Genomic DNA, 16,809 nt, shown 5'->3' on the forward strand with positions numbered 1-16,809 from the left:
TTTCCGAGACATTCAGCTCGACTATTAATTTGCTGGAATAGGAGTTGAGATGGTCCCCAATTAAGTTTTTGAAGTTTCCATCTTGATTTTGCTTCGAGATTCCTGCCCGGGCAAGATAATTTTTTGATGATATATCAATTATAAATTTGTGAAAATTGAGGGTTATATAGCCTCTCTAACAAATTTTGAAATGTTTTAGATTTAATTTTGGCTTTATTTTTGTTCCAATATTTGTGCATAAATATGTGCCAAATCAAAACAACTGTTGGTAGTATCTCTTTTATTTCTAAGTTCACTGAACAATATTTTGCTGTACGCTACAGAATCAGTTAAACTGGTATGATTCCATCTGACATCTTCATAATCTACAGCCATCTTTAAAAATCGTCAATGGCTACATAGAACTAGGATCAAAATAGCTTGCATGAAACATTTCACTAAATGTTGGAATTCAGAATTAATCCCTTGCAAAGACAACTTAAATTCTTGGCGACTGCTGCTCATGACTTGGCGTGAAATGGTTTATATTTACCAAGTGATATGATGACCCCTTCAACAGAACCAATCGCAGCTGCTATAGATACAAGCAAGCAGAGAAAACTCAAAATCTGTAACATTACTCCCTTGGGGCTTAGCATTGCAATCTTCGCCTGTCGCAAGTACATTTCAATGGGAAAATAAACAGTCAAGGGCCAAAAGCCAACAGCTCCCAGAAATCCCATTATATCGTTGAAGAAGGGCATGAGGATTGCAAGAACCGTGCTTATCACAACAAATGCAGTTCTCCAGATTAATCTGAACAAGTTGATTTTTATTGGAAAACTTCTCCAGCTTATAACAGTCACCTCCTTGGTCAATATCTTCCAGTTTGGCCACTTTTGGTTGACAAGGTCTTCTACAATGGCAAACACAGGTTGGCTGAATACCTATTAAGATGATCATAAGTTAAATCCGAGATTAAACTCAAGTTCAGATCAAAATATAGGACCTTTTGTGTTATGCTGAAATAACAAACCTGATATGCACCTAGCAGATGAACCACTACACATATATTTGCAATATCAATCAACCAAAAAGGCTCAAAGAATCCAAACCCAGTAAGCATGTTTCCTGGAGCCTTGTTGCCAAAGGCTGCATATCCAAGGCAACCACATAGCATGTAGAACAAGGTGGTTGTCGATACACCTATGAGGCTTGCTTTCTTCATTACTTTGTTCTCAGGTGGCGTCGATTTTAGTGTATCCTGAATCATTCACATAAATATAATAATGCAATTACATATGCATCAGAATGTACGTGATATTATACTTTTAAGCTAACCTGAATTTCTATCAACACCATAGAGTAGGAGTAAGCGAATGCGATATCTCCAAGAGCTTGGAAGGCATTCCAAATCTTCTGCGACGATGTCACGTCGACGCCAACCACCGTTCCAGTTACAGTAGTGATGATTCCACTTTTTCCTGCTCCAAGAACAAATTTAAATTAAACTGACTGAAGAAATGAACTCTAAATATAATCCTGCTTACGAGAGATTGATTGGGCAAGCGCAAGGCCAACACCGATAAGCGAATATGTGAAGGACATGACAGCTGCCAGAATGGACAACCACCAAAGGTTGTGGAAGTCTGGAAGCTGAGAGAAGAAAACTTGAACTACACCGAAGGCAATCATGTACATGCTATATGACATGCTGCAATCTGCTTCATGACCATGCTTGTGGAAGCAATAAGACTTGCTAATAGCCCTACAATCAGTACATTACCAACAGTTTGATTAGGTCATCGATCTGCATATTGATAATACATGTTTGTGATTGCAAAATTTACGCAGCGCTAATGGAGGCAGTGATTGTGTAGCCAACGGCAGTTCCACAGAGATTGACATACTGACATAACCCGCACATCCATATTTGTGTTTTACCTGCATTAACTAGCTTACATATCGCATTCTTATAATGTCTTTGAACAAAATGTAATTGCAAATTATGAGGAAAATAGACCAATATTTGATTTGACGGCGCTCATATATGTTGGGTTCCGTTTGCCATTGATGGGGTCGGAGTTGCGGTAGCAATCGGCGAGGAGTCTAGATGTGTAGAGGGTTATTAGGGAGAAGAGGATTAGGGTAATGGGCCCGATGATCCAACCTAGTTGGGCCATGGACCATGCAAGTGATAGCACTCCGGAGCCGATCACTGCTGTTATGATATGCGCGCTCGCTGTCCATACTGTGCCTGAAAAAAAACATGCAAAGATGTGATTTCTTAGACACGTTCATAAAACAGTTGTTTTTATGTCATTATTCAGATCTAAGGATTAGTTTAAGCAATTAACATCATTCAATACATTCAGGTTCGTTTAGAGCAGCTGTAATTTTTGTAAAATTTATTATAAAGCAGTCATTGATCGAACAATATATTTTTAAAACAGTAATGTATAATATATATATATATATATATATATATAAGAAAGTCAAACATTAAATTTTTTTGTATTCACATTATTTAACAAATCTAATCATAAAAATTAATTTTTAGCACAATTTTTTATAAAATAAAAAACTTAATTAAAATAGAAATGATATGTACAAAAAATTCAGCTTAACAAGCATCAATTTGAATGCATATTTGAATTGGAAAATTTCAAAATTAAATTTGGAATTTAGGCTCATTCGAACTTTAATTTGAACAAATTTATAATACAACTGAATGTCTCAACAAGACAAACCCAACGACACCAAAATTAACCTACTGCGACACCAAATGGGCACAAATCAAAGATCTAAAACAAAGTTGAAAACTTAAAGGCATTAGTTGGAAGACCGAATGATTTGTAAATATGGCATGTTTATAGTCAAACCGAGTGGCAATATGAGACGAATCTAATTAGCATAATAATACATAATTTCAACATCATTAAGGCACATAAATGCTAAACAAATGCTCTATGATCAAGGAGATAAATACATGTTTTCGAATTGAGTACTCCATATTTGCTTTAGATCTTCACTATATTTACGAGGTATGTCACTTCCAAGAATCTATAAATAAGCCCCTGCTCTCTATATGTGAGGGGAGGCTTGGACCTTTGGCTAAGAGAGGCCTAGGTAAGAGAGCTCTAGGTCATGAAGAATCCTAGAGCTCCATGTGTGCACTACTGCCAGCAAATTATCATCACTCGCCTATTGCTGCACCTCCTCTTAGCCCCCATCTTCAAACTACGATCCCACCAAACTTTATAACCCGACTATGATCCTTCTACAAAATTCACCTGACTATGGTCTGTTCGTCCTCTGCTCGCTACTATCCCTTCAACCATAATTATCCAGCCACAGTTTCTCTGACCACCATCACTTGACTATGTTCCCTCCAATTACGATCGGCCGACTATAGTCCCTCCTACCCCATTCACTTAACTTGATTATTCAACCTCTTTCGCAAGACTAGTGTACTTCTGACTAAAACTACCCAGCTATGATCTCTCTAACCTCCGTCACTCGATTATGACCCCTTTGACCTCTGCCTCCTGACTATGATCGACTAACTATATTCATTCTGATCTTCGTTGCCCGCTGACTATTATATATCCATTTGAGCTCCGTCGCTCGACTATGGTGCTTCCGACCTCTATAGCTTGATTTTAGTCTTTCTAGCCATTGTTGCCCGACTATGATCCATTCAATCATAGTCACCGTACTAAGATTCTTTGGCCACTGTCACCCGGCTATTGCCTTGTAGACCAATTAAACAGGCCAATGATCTCTTATGAACATCTCTTATGACTTTGGATTCCTTCAACTCTGATCATGTAATGTGCTATGTACAATATATATTTGCTACATCATGCAAAGACCTTGCCTCGATGAAGGGCATCAGTTATAATCAATGAAAAACAATGGTAAAATCATTTCAACTGGGCTAGACCTCGTGATTTTTCCTTTTAATCAATTTATATGTGCTGGATCTTCATAAAAATTAGGACATTAAACTCTATATTGCATTGTTGCAAATGTTCTGACACATAATAAAAATATAATTTGAAAAGTAAAATAATGAGAAACTTGCCTCAAGTAAACTCTCTTAATTAAGAGACTTAAAAATAGATTTGTGAAATTATCATTTAGAAATTATTTCCAACTTTTATCATTCATGAGAAATCATGCATAACAGGAAAAATAATTTATAAGATTATCATAAAATGTTATTAGATAATGCTACACTTCACTTTTTTATTCAATTTTATTAGTATTTTTTAATGATCTTGGACAGCGAGGGCTATATATCTTTTTTATTAAGGCTACGTTTAAGATCATTGTTTAATTATTTTTTAAAGTAAATTTTTAGTAAAAAATTATTAAAACAGAAAAAATTAATAGCCAAAAGCGCTGTCCTAAATTAAAATGTAAATTATCAGGCACGTGCTATTATTAAAGCAATAAAATAAAATAAAATTCGCTGTTGACTGGTTGCTTGCGTATTCAACCCAACCAAATAACTTTTGACATTATTCCCATAAAATATTCACTTTTTCTTAAGAAAACAAGGCGAAAGAAGAAAAAGACTCTTTAAATCGCCTTTGAATTCAACCCGGAATGCCGAGACACTCTTCAATGCATATTTGGCTATTGACCATGTTTTGCTTTTCTAAAAAAATATCTTATTTTTTCTTCCCTCATCTATTCAAATGTTATAAATAATTTATCAGAAATAATTAGTTATAAATTATAAATTTATGTAATCTTTATAAATATAATTAATATCAAAGATAAAATTATTTCATCAATAAACTCAAAAAAAAAAGTGAAAAATAATTGTTTAAACCTTAGCGTATTTTATTTTATTAAAATAAAAGAAATTTGTAGATAAAAATAAGTAAATTTTTATTTTATTTTTAAGATAACACTCTAAATTATATTTTAAGTTCGAATTCCGAAAATCTAACTCCCTCACTATAACATTACATATAATTGAGAGAATTTTTTTGTCGATTTTATCCGAACGGCCAAAATTCAGATAAGATAACACTGCTCGAGAAGATATTAGATTGATATTCCGAAGCGCAATAAATAAAATTAATAAAGATAAGAAGTATATATTCGATATACTGTGAGGCCACCAAAGATAAATACAAATGATAAATTATTTAAAAAATATTCATTCCAACGAACAAAAAATAATTCGTGTATTTTCCGTGATTACCCTGAAATATTTCTTGTTCAACAAAGCATTTTTGTTTATAAAAAAATTTGACGAACAGATTATTTAGACGGTCTTTATCGACTAGTAAATTCAAGAATAATCCCGGTTGACCGACAGAAATATTAATCGGGTAATAATTATTTATTGGTTTGAACTCTGAAGTGGTGGAGAAGAACAGCATTAATAAGCCCAAAAAACATAAAAGCAAAACGGTGTTAAGCAAAAAGAACTACATCTCCGCGTTGGCTACAACCAGAGGAAGAAGGAAGAAAAAATAAATAAAGAACAAAAATATAATTTTACCCTCTTAAAGAAAAAGAAGAGAGGGAGAAGAAGAGGAGGGAGGAACCTGTCCTTCTCGGCCGGCCATCATCGTCTTGCTCTTGGTTCGCGTTGGGTACTTGCCTGCTCATTTCTTCGATCATTTTCCCTGCTCCTGTTTCCAGTTTCTTACTCACCTCTAAAGTGCTTTCCTTTTTTCTTTGGTAGGAGTATAGAATGGAGGTTTTCGGTCAGAGCTTCGTTAAATATATACGCTACACTTGGTTTTGTGGTCAAAAGTGGGATATGATACTTCAATATTCCTTTGGGAAGTTTGAACGTAATTAATTCCCCTCATCAAATTGGATTAGATGATTAAATTTTGTTATTTAGTGTGTTGGTTTTAAATTTATTTATGCGTGACATTAGAATTTCAGTGCTAAAGGAAATCCAACTTAGAAGATTAAAAGAGAGAAAGGGAGTGAAAATGAGTGTGAGAGAGCAATAATGTTGAGGAACTCTGAGATTTTACTATATGTTAGAAAATACAAATAATTTTATAGATATCAGGCTCACCTCATCTATTTATAGACTTCGGCTGAGACACTACATTATAGACTAGTCTATTTCATCTTTCGTCAAGGTCTATAGTAGTAGTGGTAGGTCACTCGCAACAACAACGACAAAGATGGGAAATAAAAGAAGAAAAAGCTACTAGCTCTAGGACAATGACCTTGGGGCCGTTGGGGCAGCTTGTCCTCTCTTGTAAGGTGGCATTTTTTATTCGTTCATGGTCGTCATTTCTCTGAATCCTTCTTTTTCTAAAGACTTTTGTCCTACGAACTCTCTATAGCTGTCAAGTTAGCAGGCCATTGCTAGTTCTACTACTTTTAGGCTTTCATCCTGGGGAGGCAATCTCCAACTGCGATTCAATAAATACAATAATACTCAATGATTACCCTTTATGTATCAATGACTCACAAATGAATACTTAATGACTTGTTGATAATTTCTTAGTGACATGCCGATAGCTCCAAAGACATCTCACATAAAAATCTACATAACTTGTCAACTTCTACCCAATGGCATACACCCAACAACTTTATGCCAACAAGTTCAATACTTGAGCACATGTTGTCTTCTCAATCTTGTTTACTATATTTAAGGTCACCGAGTGCGTCATTTCCAATGGTTATAGTCCGATTGAGCAATATCTTTCTTATCATATATCCCATCTTATTGAACAACAGAAAAAAAGACTACATATGACTTATTATAACCTCTTAATCTTATATCAGATTTAACAACTTAAGCATTATATTCCACCACATGGGTGAGTGTGATCCATGTTGAATAAAATATTCATGGCGGATCAATTTTAGATTGATATCTTTTTTGTCATGTAGATGATACTAATCATTTTATCTTTGGTTAACTGACCTTGTTCACCCATTTGTGTAAGGCCACAAGCTTCGCTAGATTCTATCATTATTTTAACGAGTTGCCATAACCAATCACCAGTTATTAGATTGGCAACATAATAGGTGGATGCAAAATCCCATACTTTCAAATGTTTATTTCTATTCTCTAGTTTTGCATAAAGTTTAATCGAGATAAACAAAAACTATATTAAAAAAAAGATACATGTAAAAAAAAATGACGATGAAAAAAAACGTTTCCCCAATTTCGATATGAGTGAATCTATCTTCTTGGCCAAGAACTTGTGCTCTATTTATATAATCATACTTGCCTACATGATATCTTATTATTACCTAAAGAAATGTTCACCTCATGCATAATGTATTTGTCCTCAATAAGGATCTAACCATCAAAATTTGATTTGAAGTTGTGTTTTAAACTCCATGGTTATTCCCATCGATCATTATTTGACATACTTATAATAGAGAACAAGAATATTGTTTATCCTTTAACATCACATGTGATGAGTTTGACATAAATTTGTATAAATCTTCTTTTATGTGGCCATTGTGGCTTCGCATATTTTCTATATTTTGATATCTATCACGTTAGTGTCTTATGGACTCCCTTATCTTTAGAAGTATGTGGTTGCAATTAGCTTTCTTAGGTGAAGCTATTTTTAACATATCAAAGAGAAGCAAAAAATGTATAGGAAGAATAAGGAGTAGTAGATCACTTTGGCTAGCTATAAATTGCATCAGGTTAAAAATTATCTTTTTGCTTAATGGATATTGTGGTAAAATTGAGATGATATACTTTAATATGGTTTTGAAAATTTTGAATATAATTAATTTCACTAATTAAAGTGAATTAAATAATTAATTTTAGTAATTTAATTTAATATATTTAATTAATTTTTGAATGTCATCAAAGTTTTACCAAAAAGAAAAAAAAATAAACTTGAGAAAAAAATATGAGACCAATATACAAAATTTAGGAGAGTCTATAAGATTTTAATAATTGCTATAAAGTGTATGAATGTTTCAAATACTTTGTTAAGTGTTTGGCTCACCCTTTGGTCCCCGATATATATGCTTGGGTTAGGAAAACCATTACATGTTATATTTCATCATTATCAAGGTTGGTTGTTATTGAGGAAAGAGGTTAGTTGTAGTGATAATAATGGAGATGAGCGAGATCAAGAGAAGGAACCAATTTAATTTATTATTGGTTATATGCAACAATCAATACTTGGGTTCATACGTAGTTGTTGACCATATTTTTGAATTGGATTAACTCTCTTATGAGAGTAGGCCATTTTGTATAAGTCTTATTATATGTCTATACCCAACATAAGGAGCCTAAATCCAAGTCTTCCTATAAGAACATTAGGGTTTCTAGGAATAGCTAACCATATTTTGACCCAAATGGGTGTCCAATGAATTTAAGAAATCCCCCTAAACCTAATGACAACCACCCTAAAATAATTTTAGGTTATTTGGAATGTAGGTATGATTACAAGGTAAAAGAAAGCTTTCAAACCAAAATTATTAGATATGAATGTTGCAACCCATGACCCTGAGTTTGAGATTTTGATGATGCCAAATAATGAGTGTTTTGGAACAGCTTTTCATTGAATATTATTTTATTTGTTATTTTTCTTGAGCACTAATATTTCAGGAAGATCACAAGTGACTCAGGAAGAAAGGAAGACTCAAGACTGGGTAGATTAGGAGTATGAGTCAAACATTATATTTTCCATTTATTGTATTTTTTACTTTATTGAGTCTGGCCACAAAATGCGTAAGAGTAAGAGCAACCATGCACACACACAGGGGAAGATTTTTTTTTAACCGTAAAATGTAATTGAAATTCTTCTCTGGAGATCGTACTGTACGATTTTATTTCGTACCGTACGATCCAAGCTATGTGGACAATTCTGTGAATAGATCGTACTGTACGAATTATTTCGTATTGTACGATATGTTCAGATCCAAAACCTTAGCCGTGATTTAATTTAAGTAAGTGATTTTACGCCGCTCGTACTGTACGAACAGGTTTGTACTGTACGATTCATTTTTAATACTTACTTAAATTAACCCGTGATTAGTGCATGTAATCCAGGCATAACTAAAATTTGAACATCGTACTGTACGAACGCGATCGTACCATACGATGAACAGAGATTAATTATGATCGTCCCGGATATCGTCCTGGACGATCTCTTTGTTTTGTCACATCAGTACTGTACGGATAATAATCGTTACCATACGATGAACAGAGACGACATCCGATCGTTCCAGACCCAATCGTCCTGTACGAATGTAATCTTGTTGGATGTACGTACGTACTATATCGTATCGTACGAATTGTTTTTTGAACTGTTCGTACATGCTTCGATACCTCAGGACGAACGTTCTGATATTATGAAGATTCGTACGGTAGATCATGTAATCGTACTGTACGAACAGTAACGGCTACTTTTTGAATTTCAGAGGTTTTTGTGAGCTTTTTTTAGATATCAATTCAAGTTCTTTTCGGAGAGTTTTTACAGAGGGGGTAACAATGATTAGATAGGGATTCAAGGGAGAGAGGCTCTAGAGAAATTCTGAGCGGTTTGAGAGAGGAAGGAGGAGCGTGAGCGTTGTGAGGGAGAAGAGGTGTGAGGGAGATCACCACGGTTGCTCCAAGGCTTGCTGCAATCTTGCTCCTCCTGTGCCCTAGAAGGATGAGGGAGGATCTACTAAGGGAAAGCTGGCGTCTACATCCTTACCTCGAGGTTCTCTGCCTTCTCCAGGAGTGGAGAAAAATGGAAGGTTCTCTGCCGTCGCCAGGAGGGCGAAGAACAAGTTTGAGTAGCTCCCGCACGCGCGCGGTTGGTGTAAAGGGAGGTTTGTACAAGCTTCTCCCCTTGCGAGAGGGGAAAAAGGAGAAAACTTTTTGAATGTGTAAAATCCCGAAGTGGAGTAATCGGGGGAGTGGACGTAGGTCATATTTGACCTCAACCTATAAAGCTTCTTGGCTGTGTTTCTTTCCTTTATCACTGTTTACTTTTTGCTTGCATTTAAATTGTATACTATTGGCATGTGAAATTTTGTGAAAGTAAAAATTGCATAAATTTGTTTGTTCTTCTAAAATTTCAAAACAACAAAAAAATTAGAACTCTTATTTAGGGCTTAATTTTATTAAGAAAAAGACTTTTTCACATTCACCCCCTCTTGTCATTCAGTAACCTTCAATGTATCAGAGCTAGTTTTTCAAAAATAGTGTTTAGAAAACCTTTGAAAAAACGATTCATTCGAATTTTGGTAATCGGTAACACTGCCGGAGGGTTATTCAATAACTCGTCCACCACTTTTGATAATCATACGTTATGATTTATTGGAAAATTAGACATGTCTTACATTTTTTATAATATATATTGATACTGCATGTGGATGTTAGTAAAAGATGGGTATGTTGCACCGTTTAAAACTGTAATTGGTTTGAAAACTCCTGTACCGTTTTAATGAATGGAGCAATGAGGATAGGGGAGTTAGCCCAACGAATGCCAAGTCTTAAACTGCTTTTTTGTGCATTGAAATTATGAGGGCTATATGAGAGTGTCTACTTGTGTTTCTGGTAAGGAGATTTGGATAGACTGGGATTACATACAAGTACAAATGAAGTAAAAACAGTCGTAGGTTAACATCTACTGCATGATTATGAATTATTCCGTATGAACCTAGCGAAATAATTTTTCTGACTATGTACACTAGGTTCACACCAAATCGTGACATTCCTTGCATTGCATTAGTAGAGAAATTTTCAAATATCTGAGAAAAGTGAATAAATTCTTTAGATTCCTACTAGTTCCTATGATGCTAAGATAACTGCTATCAAACTGGTCCAAAGATCTTAATATTTATTCTATGAATAACCTTCCTCGGGTCACTCATTGCATACGAGCAAAGGAAGTAAGCACAAAGGAAGTGGCAGGTTGAAAAGAAAAAAGGAGTGGACGGTGGCATTAAAAGCTAGCAACTTCAGAAGGTGAAAGCTCTGCAGGGAGGAAAGATGATGAAAAAATAAAAAAAAAAAAAAAAAAAAAAAAAAAAAAAAAATGACATTGATGAGCCCTGACAGTTCAAAAATTTCCTGTGAGAGATAGAACGAAGCGTTCATTCAGAACAGCCTGGTAATAAAGGTAAGAGCTCAAGGTCAGCTAAGGTTTTCTCTGATAGCAATTTGCTTTGGAGTGCCAGGAAGCCAGTGTCACCTTCGAAGAGCCGATTGGCCTAAATCTGAAGAGTTCAACAGCAAGGAGAAAGGAGAGTGACAAAGTTAAATACAAAGAGGAGGAAAGACAAAGACACAGAAAGTTTTTTGGGCCGACTCTTCCTCAGAATCATCAGAAGAAGAAGCAGAGGAGCGAGGTAAACAAATTTGTGTCTTATCCGCTATGATAAACTTGATCAATTGGGATCAGGGATGAAGGTGATGTCAACTTTCTTATGAATGAAAATTATTGCTTATTTCTGTAGAATATTCATTGACTCGTATTAGGGAAACTTGAAGAAAATGCATGCTAAACTTAATATGAATTTAAGTTCCTTACAAATTGAGCATGCCTACATAGTTAAGAAAATTTCTGATTTAGAATAAAGATCACATGTTACTTCTTGATGAGTATGAAGCATTAAATAAGCAAGCATATTGAACTAATTGAAGCGCATGAATCCTTGAAAACATCGGCATATTGAACTAGATGTAGAGGTTTGAAAAACTATCTGCACTCTGCATTAGAAGTAGATCATAGTGAGCACTTGCTATTGATAGAAGTTGTGGACTGACAGTTTCAAAATAAAACTTATAGTGAAAAAATAAAAAGAACTAGAAAAGAATATGAATTCACTCACAGTAGGCCATTCTTAGAAAACCCCCAACACAGCATTGCATCACAAAACTTTAGGCAGAGGCAACCACCACCCTCATAGATTAGTAAACCCATTTCCTGTGTTTAGGTGCTTCTGTCTGTGGCATGTTAGGTTCACATGCCCGCACATGAACAATTCACCTAGACACACTTAGTATGGAGACCTAAAACTGTATCCATCACAGCATAACATGCATACATGATGCATCATTCTGCAAGTAAATTAGGAGGCCCAAAACTCAACTTGGGTTCCCAATCTAATCTGAATGGAAATTGATAGGGATGCTCATCACAAAAGACTATTGAGAGCGGATGTGGTTACCTGGATAGTGACTTGCTCGCGACATCATGAGATTGGAGATATGAAGAACGTTCATCCTAATTGGAGACCAAAACTGGAGGCAAAGTAACGTTGGGAGACAACACTACCGGAAGGTGATAGGCGAATGCTCAGGTGCTTCGTTGCTATGGCTTAGTAATATATCTTAATTGAAAATGTTTTACGTTACGCTTGGTTACTTGTGTTGGTTGAAACATAATTTACGTTAGCATTAGTCAACTGTGTGACAAAGGTTTTGAGCCAAATGTTATAGAGTATATCTATTGACTGGATAGATGACCTGCCTTAGTTTACTTGATGAAGTATTTTCCAGAAGAAAACGAATGACAATGTTTACATGTTAGACCTTGATCGTGTAGATAACTCAAAATTCCAATTTTGCTTGAAAATAATAGTTGATGACTCGTGGCTATGACATAGGAGACTATGCCATGCTAGTATGAAAACTCTTAGAAACATCACTCGAAAACCTGTTAGAGGTGTACCGTAAAGTTAGAATTCCCTAAGGATCACTTATGTGATGCTTGCCAACATGGAAAATAAGTCAAATCATCCTTTCACTCAATTAGAGACGTGATCACCTCTAGGCCACTAGAAATTTCTACACTTATGGACTGTATTTGGACCCGTTAGTACAGCCAGTCCCTAGGTGGTAAGAATTTATGGATTTGTGGATTGTAGATGACTTCACTAGATTTACTTGGGTAAGATTCTTTAGACACAAGAATGAGTGGCTTGTTTGAGGGATTAAAATTTTTCTCCAATGGATCGTCAACGAAAATTTAGGTTGTGAAATCTCAACAATCCATAGGCGATATGGTGGAGAGTTCCAAAATGCATAGGTTTTGAAGTCATTCTGTCAAGAGATAGGAACATAGAGCACAAATTTCTCAGCTCCCCTAGAAACACCCAACAGAATGAACATAGCAGAAAGGGAAATAGAACCTTGGTAAGAAGCTGCTTAGGGCATGTTAGCGGAGTATACACTTCCTAGATACTTTTTGGCAAGAAAGCAGTCACACAGCCTGCTATGTTTTATAACAGATGTAAACATTAGATCGAAGCTGAAAATAAAACTCCATATGAACTCCTTAAGGGTAGGACACCAAACCTTTCACATTTACATGGTCTTTGGGTGTAAGTGATTCATCTTAAAATATGGTAAACATCCTTAAAGAAAATTCGATCCAAGTCTGATGAGGGTGTCTTCTTTGGCTTTTTCTATAGGTAAGGTATTAGAATTTTTAAAATAGAGAACCCTTGTAGTAGAAGAATCTACCCATGTGGGTAATTTGGAAAAAAAAAAATTGAAAATCAGATTGCCCTCGAAACTAAAAATTGAAGATGATGAAATAGAAGGGCAATTCAAGGAGTAGAGACTAAATGACCTTAGAAGATAGGGTCGAAGGTCTCAGGAAGTTTTGCCTAAGAGAATGGAGATATTTCTTCTAGTCATCCTAAAGAGTTAAATTTTAGGGACCCTTCAGAAGGTGTAAGAACTAGGCATGGACTTAGGAGGAGGTTAATCACTCAGCTTTCATCTCTATGATAGAAACGCCTAACAAGTATAGTAAGCCTTAGGAGATAAAATTTGGATTCCTAGTGAAATGCAAGTAAGAGGCTGAACCAATTCAACCAGTGAATGGATGTTTGGGAGTTAGTTAGAGAGGCTTTAGGAAGAGTCAGTGTTGTTTTTGGGAGGTGACAAAAGTGGGTCTTCTAAGAATAAGGTGATAGTTGATTCAGGTTAGACACAAGTATGTATTATAGGATAATATAAGTCAAGGTCTTAGTAGTCTTGAGGGGTTACATGGGTTATACTAGATTGAGTTTGAATAGACTTTGAAGAAACCTTGTTGGTGCGCCCTGGGTGTGCTATGGTGATCTTTAGAAAGTCATGTAGAGTTGCGTCTTGAGCTTTTCGCTTGCTTGCAAGAACTTTAAGTTTATATATCAAATTGGGAGTGTACAGATGCATTTTGGAACGGGGTAAGGTAAGGGGATGATGTCTATTGTTTGAGAAACCCTCCGGATTTGAAAGCTTTCACAGTGTGGCAATTTTCCAAACTCCATGGTATTGCAATTAAAAAAGGCACTATATGGTTGAAGCAAGCACCTAGAGCATGGTATGAAAGACTTAGCTCATTTCTTTTGGATAGAGGATTTTAAAAGAGGGTAGTTGTAGATGACTACACGTCTTTTTACAAAAGTCAAGAGAGAAATTGCTCCATTGTTCAATATGAATATGTAGATTTGACATTTATTTGGTATCCTCGGTATAAAAACTTAATGCGATGCAGTTTTTCAAAACACATGAGTAATTTGAGGTTTTGAAATGAGCATGTGGGAGAGCTTAATTAACTTTTTTCCTTGGCTTTAGTGTAAAATAAATGGAATAAGTGGAACCTTTCTTAGCCAATCAAGTATATTAAGGATATTTTAAAGAAATATGAAATGGATAAGTGCAAAGACCTATGAACAACCCCAATGAGTTTTGACAATCCAATTAAGATAAGGTGTTTGAGATCCTAGTGGAAAATCGTAGATCAGAAAAAATATTTAGAGGAAGATGATGGTTCCCTTTCTTTACTGACTGGCCAGTAGATCCGGTTTGCATAGCGTTGGATGTTTAGTTTGGGTTGTCTGTGCCTTTGTGCCGTTCCTAAAGTGCCGATCTAAAAAGAAATCTCAATCTATAACGGCTGTCAAAAGAATTCTTAGATATCTGAGCATAGGCACCGCCAAATCTTAAAAAATTGGTATCTGGCCGGACATAGCACTTCCTTTGCAAAATCTTAGGGTATCAGATTCTGACTTTACTAGGATGTCGGATAGGGATAGAAATGAGCACATCTGGTACTGCCAATTCATCGGAACAAGAGTCAATTTAGTTTTTTGGTCCATAGTAGGGGTAAGCCAAATTAGACTCAGTAGTGCACTGGTTTCCTCACAGCCCGATGGGCATGTAATACGTATTGTGCAGTATGGGAGTTGTGTTGCAATAAGTATCTATTGGGTTATAACAACAAATGGTCTTGATTCTGTGGACTACCTTGTTGGAGACCTAATCTCGATCATGTGTGACAATCAAGTGCAATTATGTTATATCTAAGAATCCAATGTCAAGCACTCTCGTAGGAACGAAACACATAGGACATTAGACATGCATTTTCATTAGTAGAATCAACGTCCGCTAAGGGAGATATAGAATTACAGTCACATGCTGCGTACAGAAGAGTCAATTGGGCAAGAACGTATTGCACGAAAACCATTAGCTTTTAACACCTTTAGCGACCTTGTAGGACAAGATTAGGTGTCATAGATAATAGTAATGCATAGTGTAAAAAAATTACAGAAAAAAAATTAAAAAAAAAATAATAATGAAAAAAAAATCTTTTTAGGGCTGCGTCCTGATCGACAACACAAAGGCTACCACACGATGACACTTAACATTGATTGTTCATTCGTTCTTGTACGATATATATTGTAACCGTACGATTATATTTCACAATCTACTATACATCACCAGTAGGTGCAGATTTCAGGGCTCTGATTGATCCGGACTGTACGAATGTACAGTCAGTACGGTACGATAATCTTCCCGTTGCATTAATGACACTTCTGGTATTTGGTATAGCGTATTTTTCCTCCTTCGGTTCGTACAATACGTATCCACGTCAGCAATATATTGTGATGATTTTCAAAGCGGTTGGGTACGAATTATTGAGTATTTCGTACTGTAGCGAATGCCGTTCCGTTTTCGTACGTGTAACGTTATCCACATCCACAACAAAGGGACAAATTGAGTTAATGTTGTTCGGGTACGATTATTGTATTTATGTGAGTCGTACTGTACGATCCACCTCTTCGTACAGTGTATTGTTTTAAATCGTGGTTTGGTTTCTAAAAGTCATACTGAGGGCCTCACGACGATCGATATTGGTTGGCGTTCTGATCGTACTGTAAGTTCGATTAGCCTATCGTACTTAGTTATGCGAGGTTTGAGTCCTGCCTTTTTCCCGAAAACAATTCGGTTCCGAGGAATTATTAATTGTGATATCGAGGTAACGATCAGTAGATCGTATGTAGATTATACAGAAATTCCTATAAATACCCTTGCCTAGTGTCTGTTTCAAATTCACTCGACCTCTCGCTGGTACCTCTATGCCCTTCACTTCGCTTTTCGTGCCCTCTGAAGGTGTATATAAGGCGGAGGTTCGGGTATGACTGCTGGAATAGCTCGTCCTCTTCCCGGTCGTCAACGTCTGATCGCTTTCTGATATAGTGAGAATAGGGAAGCCTAGCTACTCGATACAGAAGCCTGCAAAATTTCCCCTTCACATAAGATGCTTTAATCAGGCCGCTTGCATCAATTTCGAGGTAATGGGCCTCTTTTGCTCCACCACCTTGCCAATTCCTAACTCACTCCCGTACAGCGTTTTCCATATATTCTGACTTCTTTTGATTTCTCACCACCTTCACCTACAAACCGTCGATAACACCACTTTTCAGCTCCTGTGTTTGTGGCCCGCCCTATTGAAATACTAAGGCCGACATCGCCCACACAGTATTGGCTGTCACTGAAGGACCGCATGGTTCGCTTTCGGTTTCTTACCGGATGATTTTGGATTGGAGCGATGTAAATAGAGTCCCTTAAGAATACTGTTTTTTATC

The 16,809-nt window shown here is 36.0% G+C and overlaps 1 protein-coding gene across 1 annotated transcript; it reads right to left on the reverse strand.

The window, feature by feature from the left end:
* Window positions 1-253: 253 nt before the first annotated feature.
* Window positions 254-5,825, reverse strand: LOC110104656 (amino acid permease 3). The gene is made up of 7 exons (XM_020833853.2): window positions 5,550-5,825; window positions 2,003-2,236; window positions 1,830-1,923; window positions 1,530-1,747; window positions 1,321-1,463; window positions 1,016-1,243; window positions 254-926 (listed from the first exon to the last, which is right to left on the reverse strand). The coding sequence occupies exons 1-7, from the start codon at window positions 5,623-5,625 to the stop codon at window positions 501-503; spliced, it is 1,419 nt and encodes a 472-aa protein (XP_020689512.1). The 5' UTR covers window positions 5,626-5,825; the 3' UTR covers window positions 254-500.
* Window positions 5,826-16,809: the final 10,984 nt, after the last annotated feature.

Source organism: Dendrobium catenatum, unplaced genomic scaffold, assembly GCF_001605985.2.
Source record: "Dendrobium catenatum unplaced genomic scaffold, ASM160598v2 original_scaffold_243673, whole genome shotgun sequence".
In the NCBI taxonomy this organism is placed as follows: domain Eukaryota; kingdom Viridiplantae; phylum Streptophyta; class Magnoliopsida; order Asparagales; family Orchidaceae; genus Dendrobium; species Dendrobium catenatum.

What these genes read in the sequence shown, in the direction of transcription:
- LOC110104656 (XM_020833853.2), bottom strand. Translation starts at nt 5,625, where the DNA reads ATGATCGAAGAAATGAGCAGGCAAGTACCCAACGCGAACCAAGAGCAA. An exon ending in ACTGCCTCCATTAGCGCTGC is followed by an intron (nt 1,748 to 1,829) that starts GTAAATTTTGCA and finishes TACTGATTGTAG; the next exon opens with GGCTATTAGCAAGTCTTATT. An exon ending in ATCTGCTAGGTGCATATCAG is followed by an intron (nt 927 to 1,015) that starts GTTTGTTATTTC and finishes TCATCTTAATAG; the next exon opens with GTATTCAGCCAACCTGTGTT.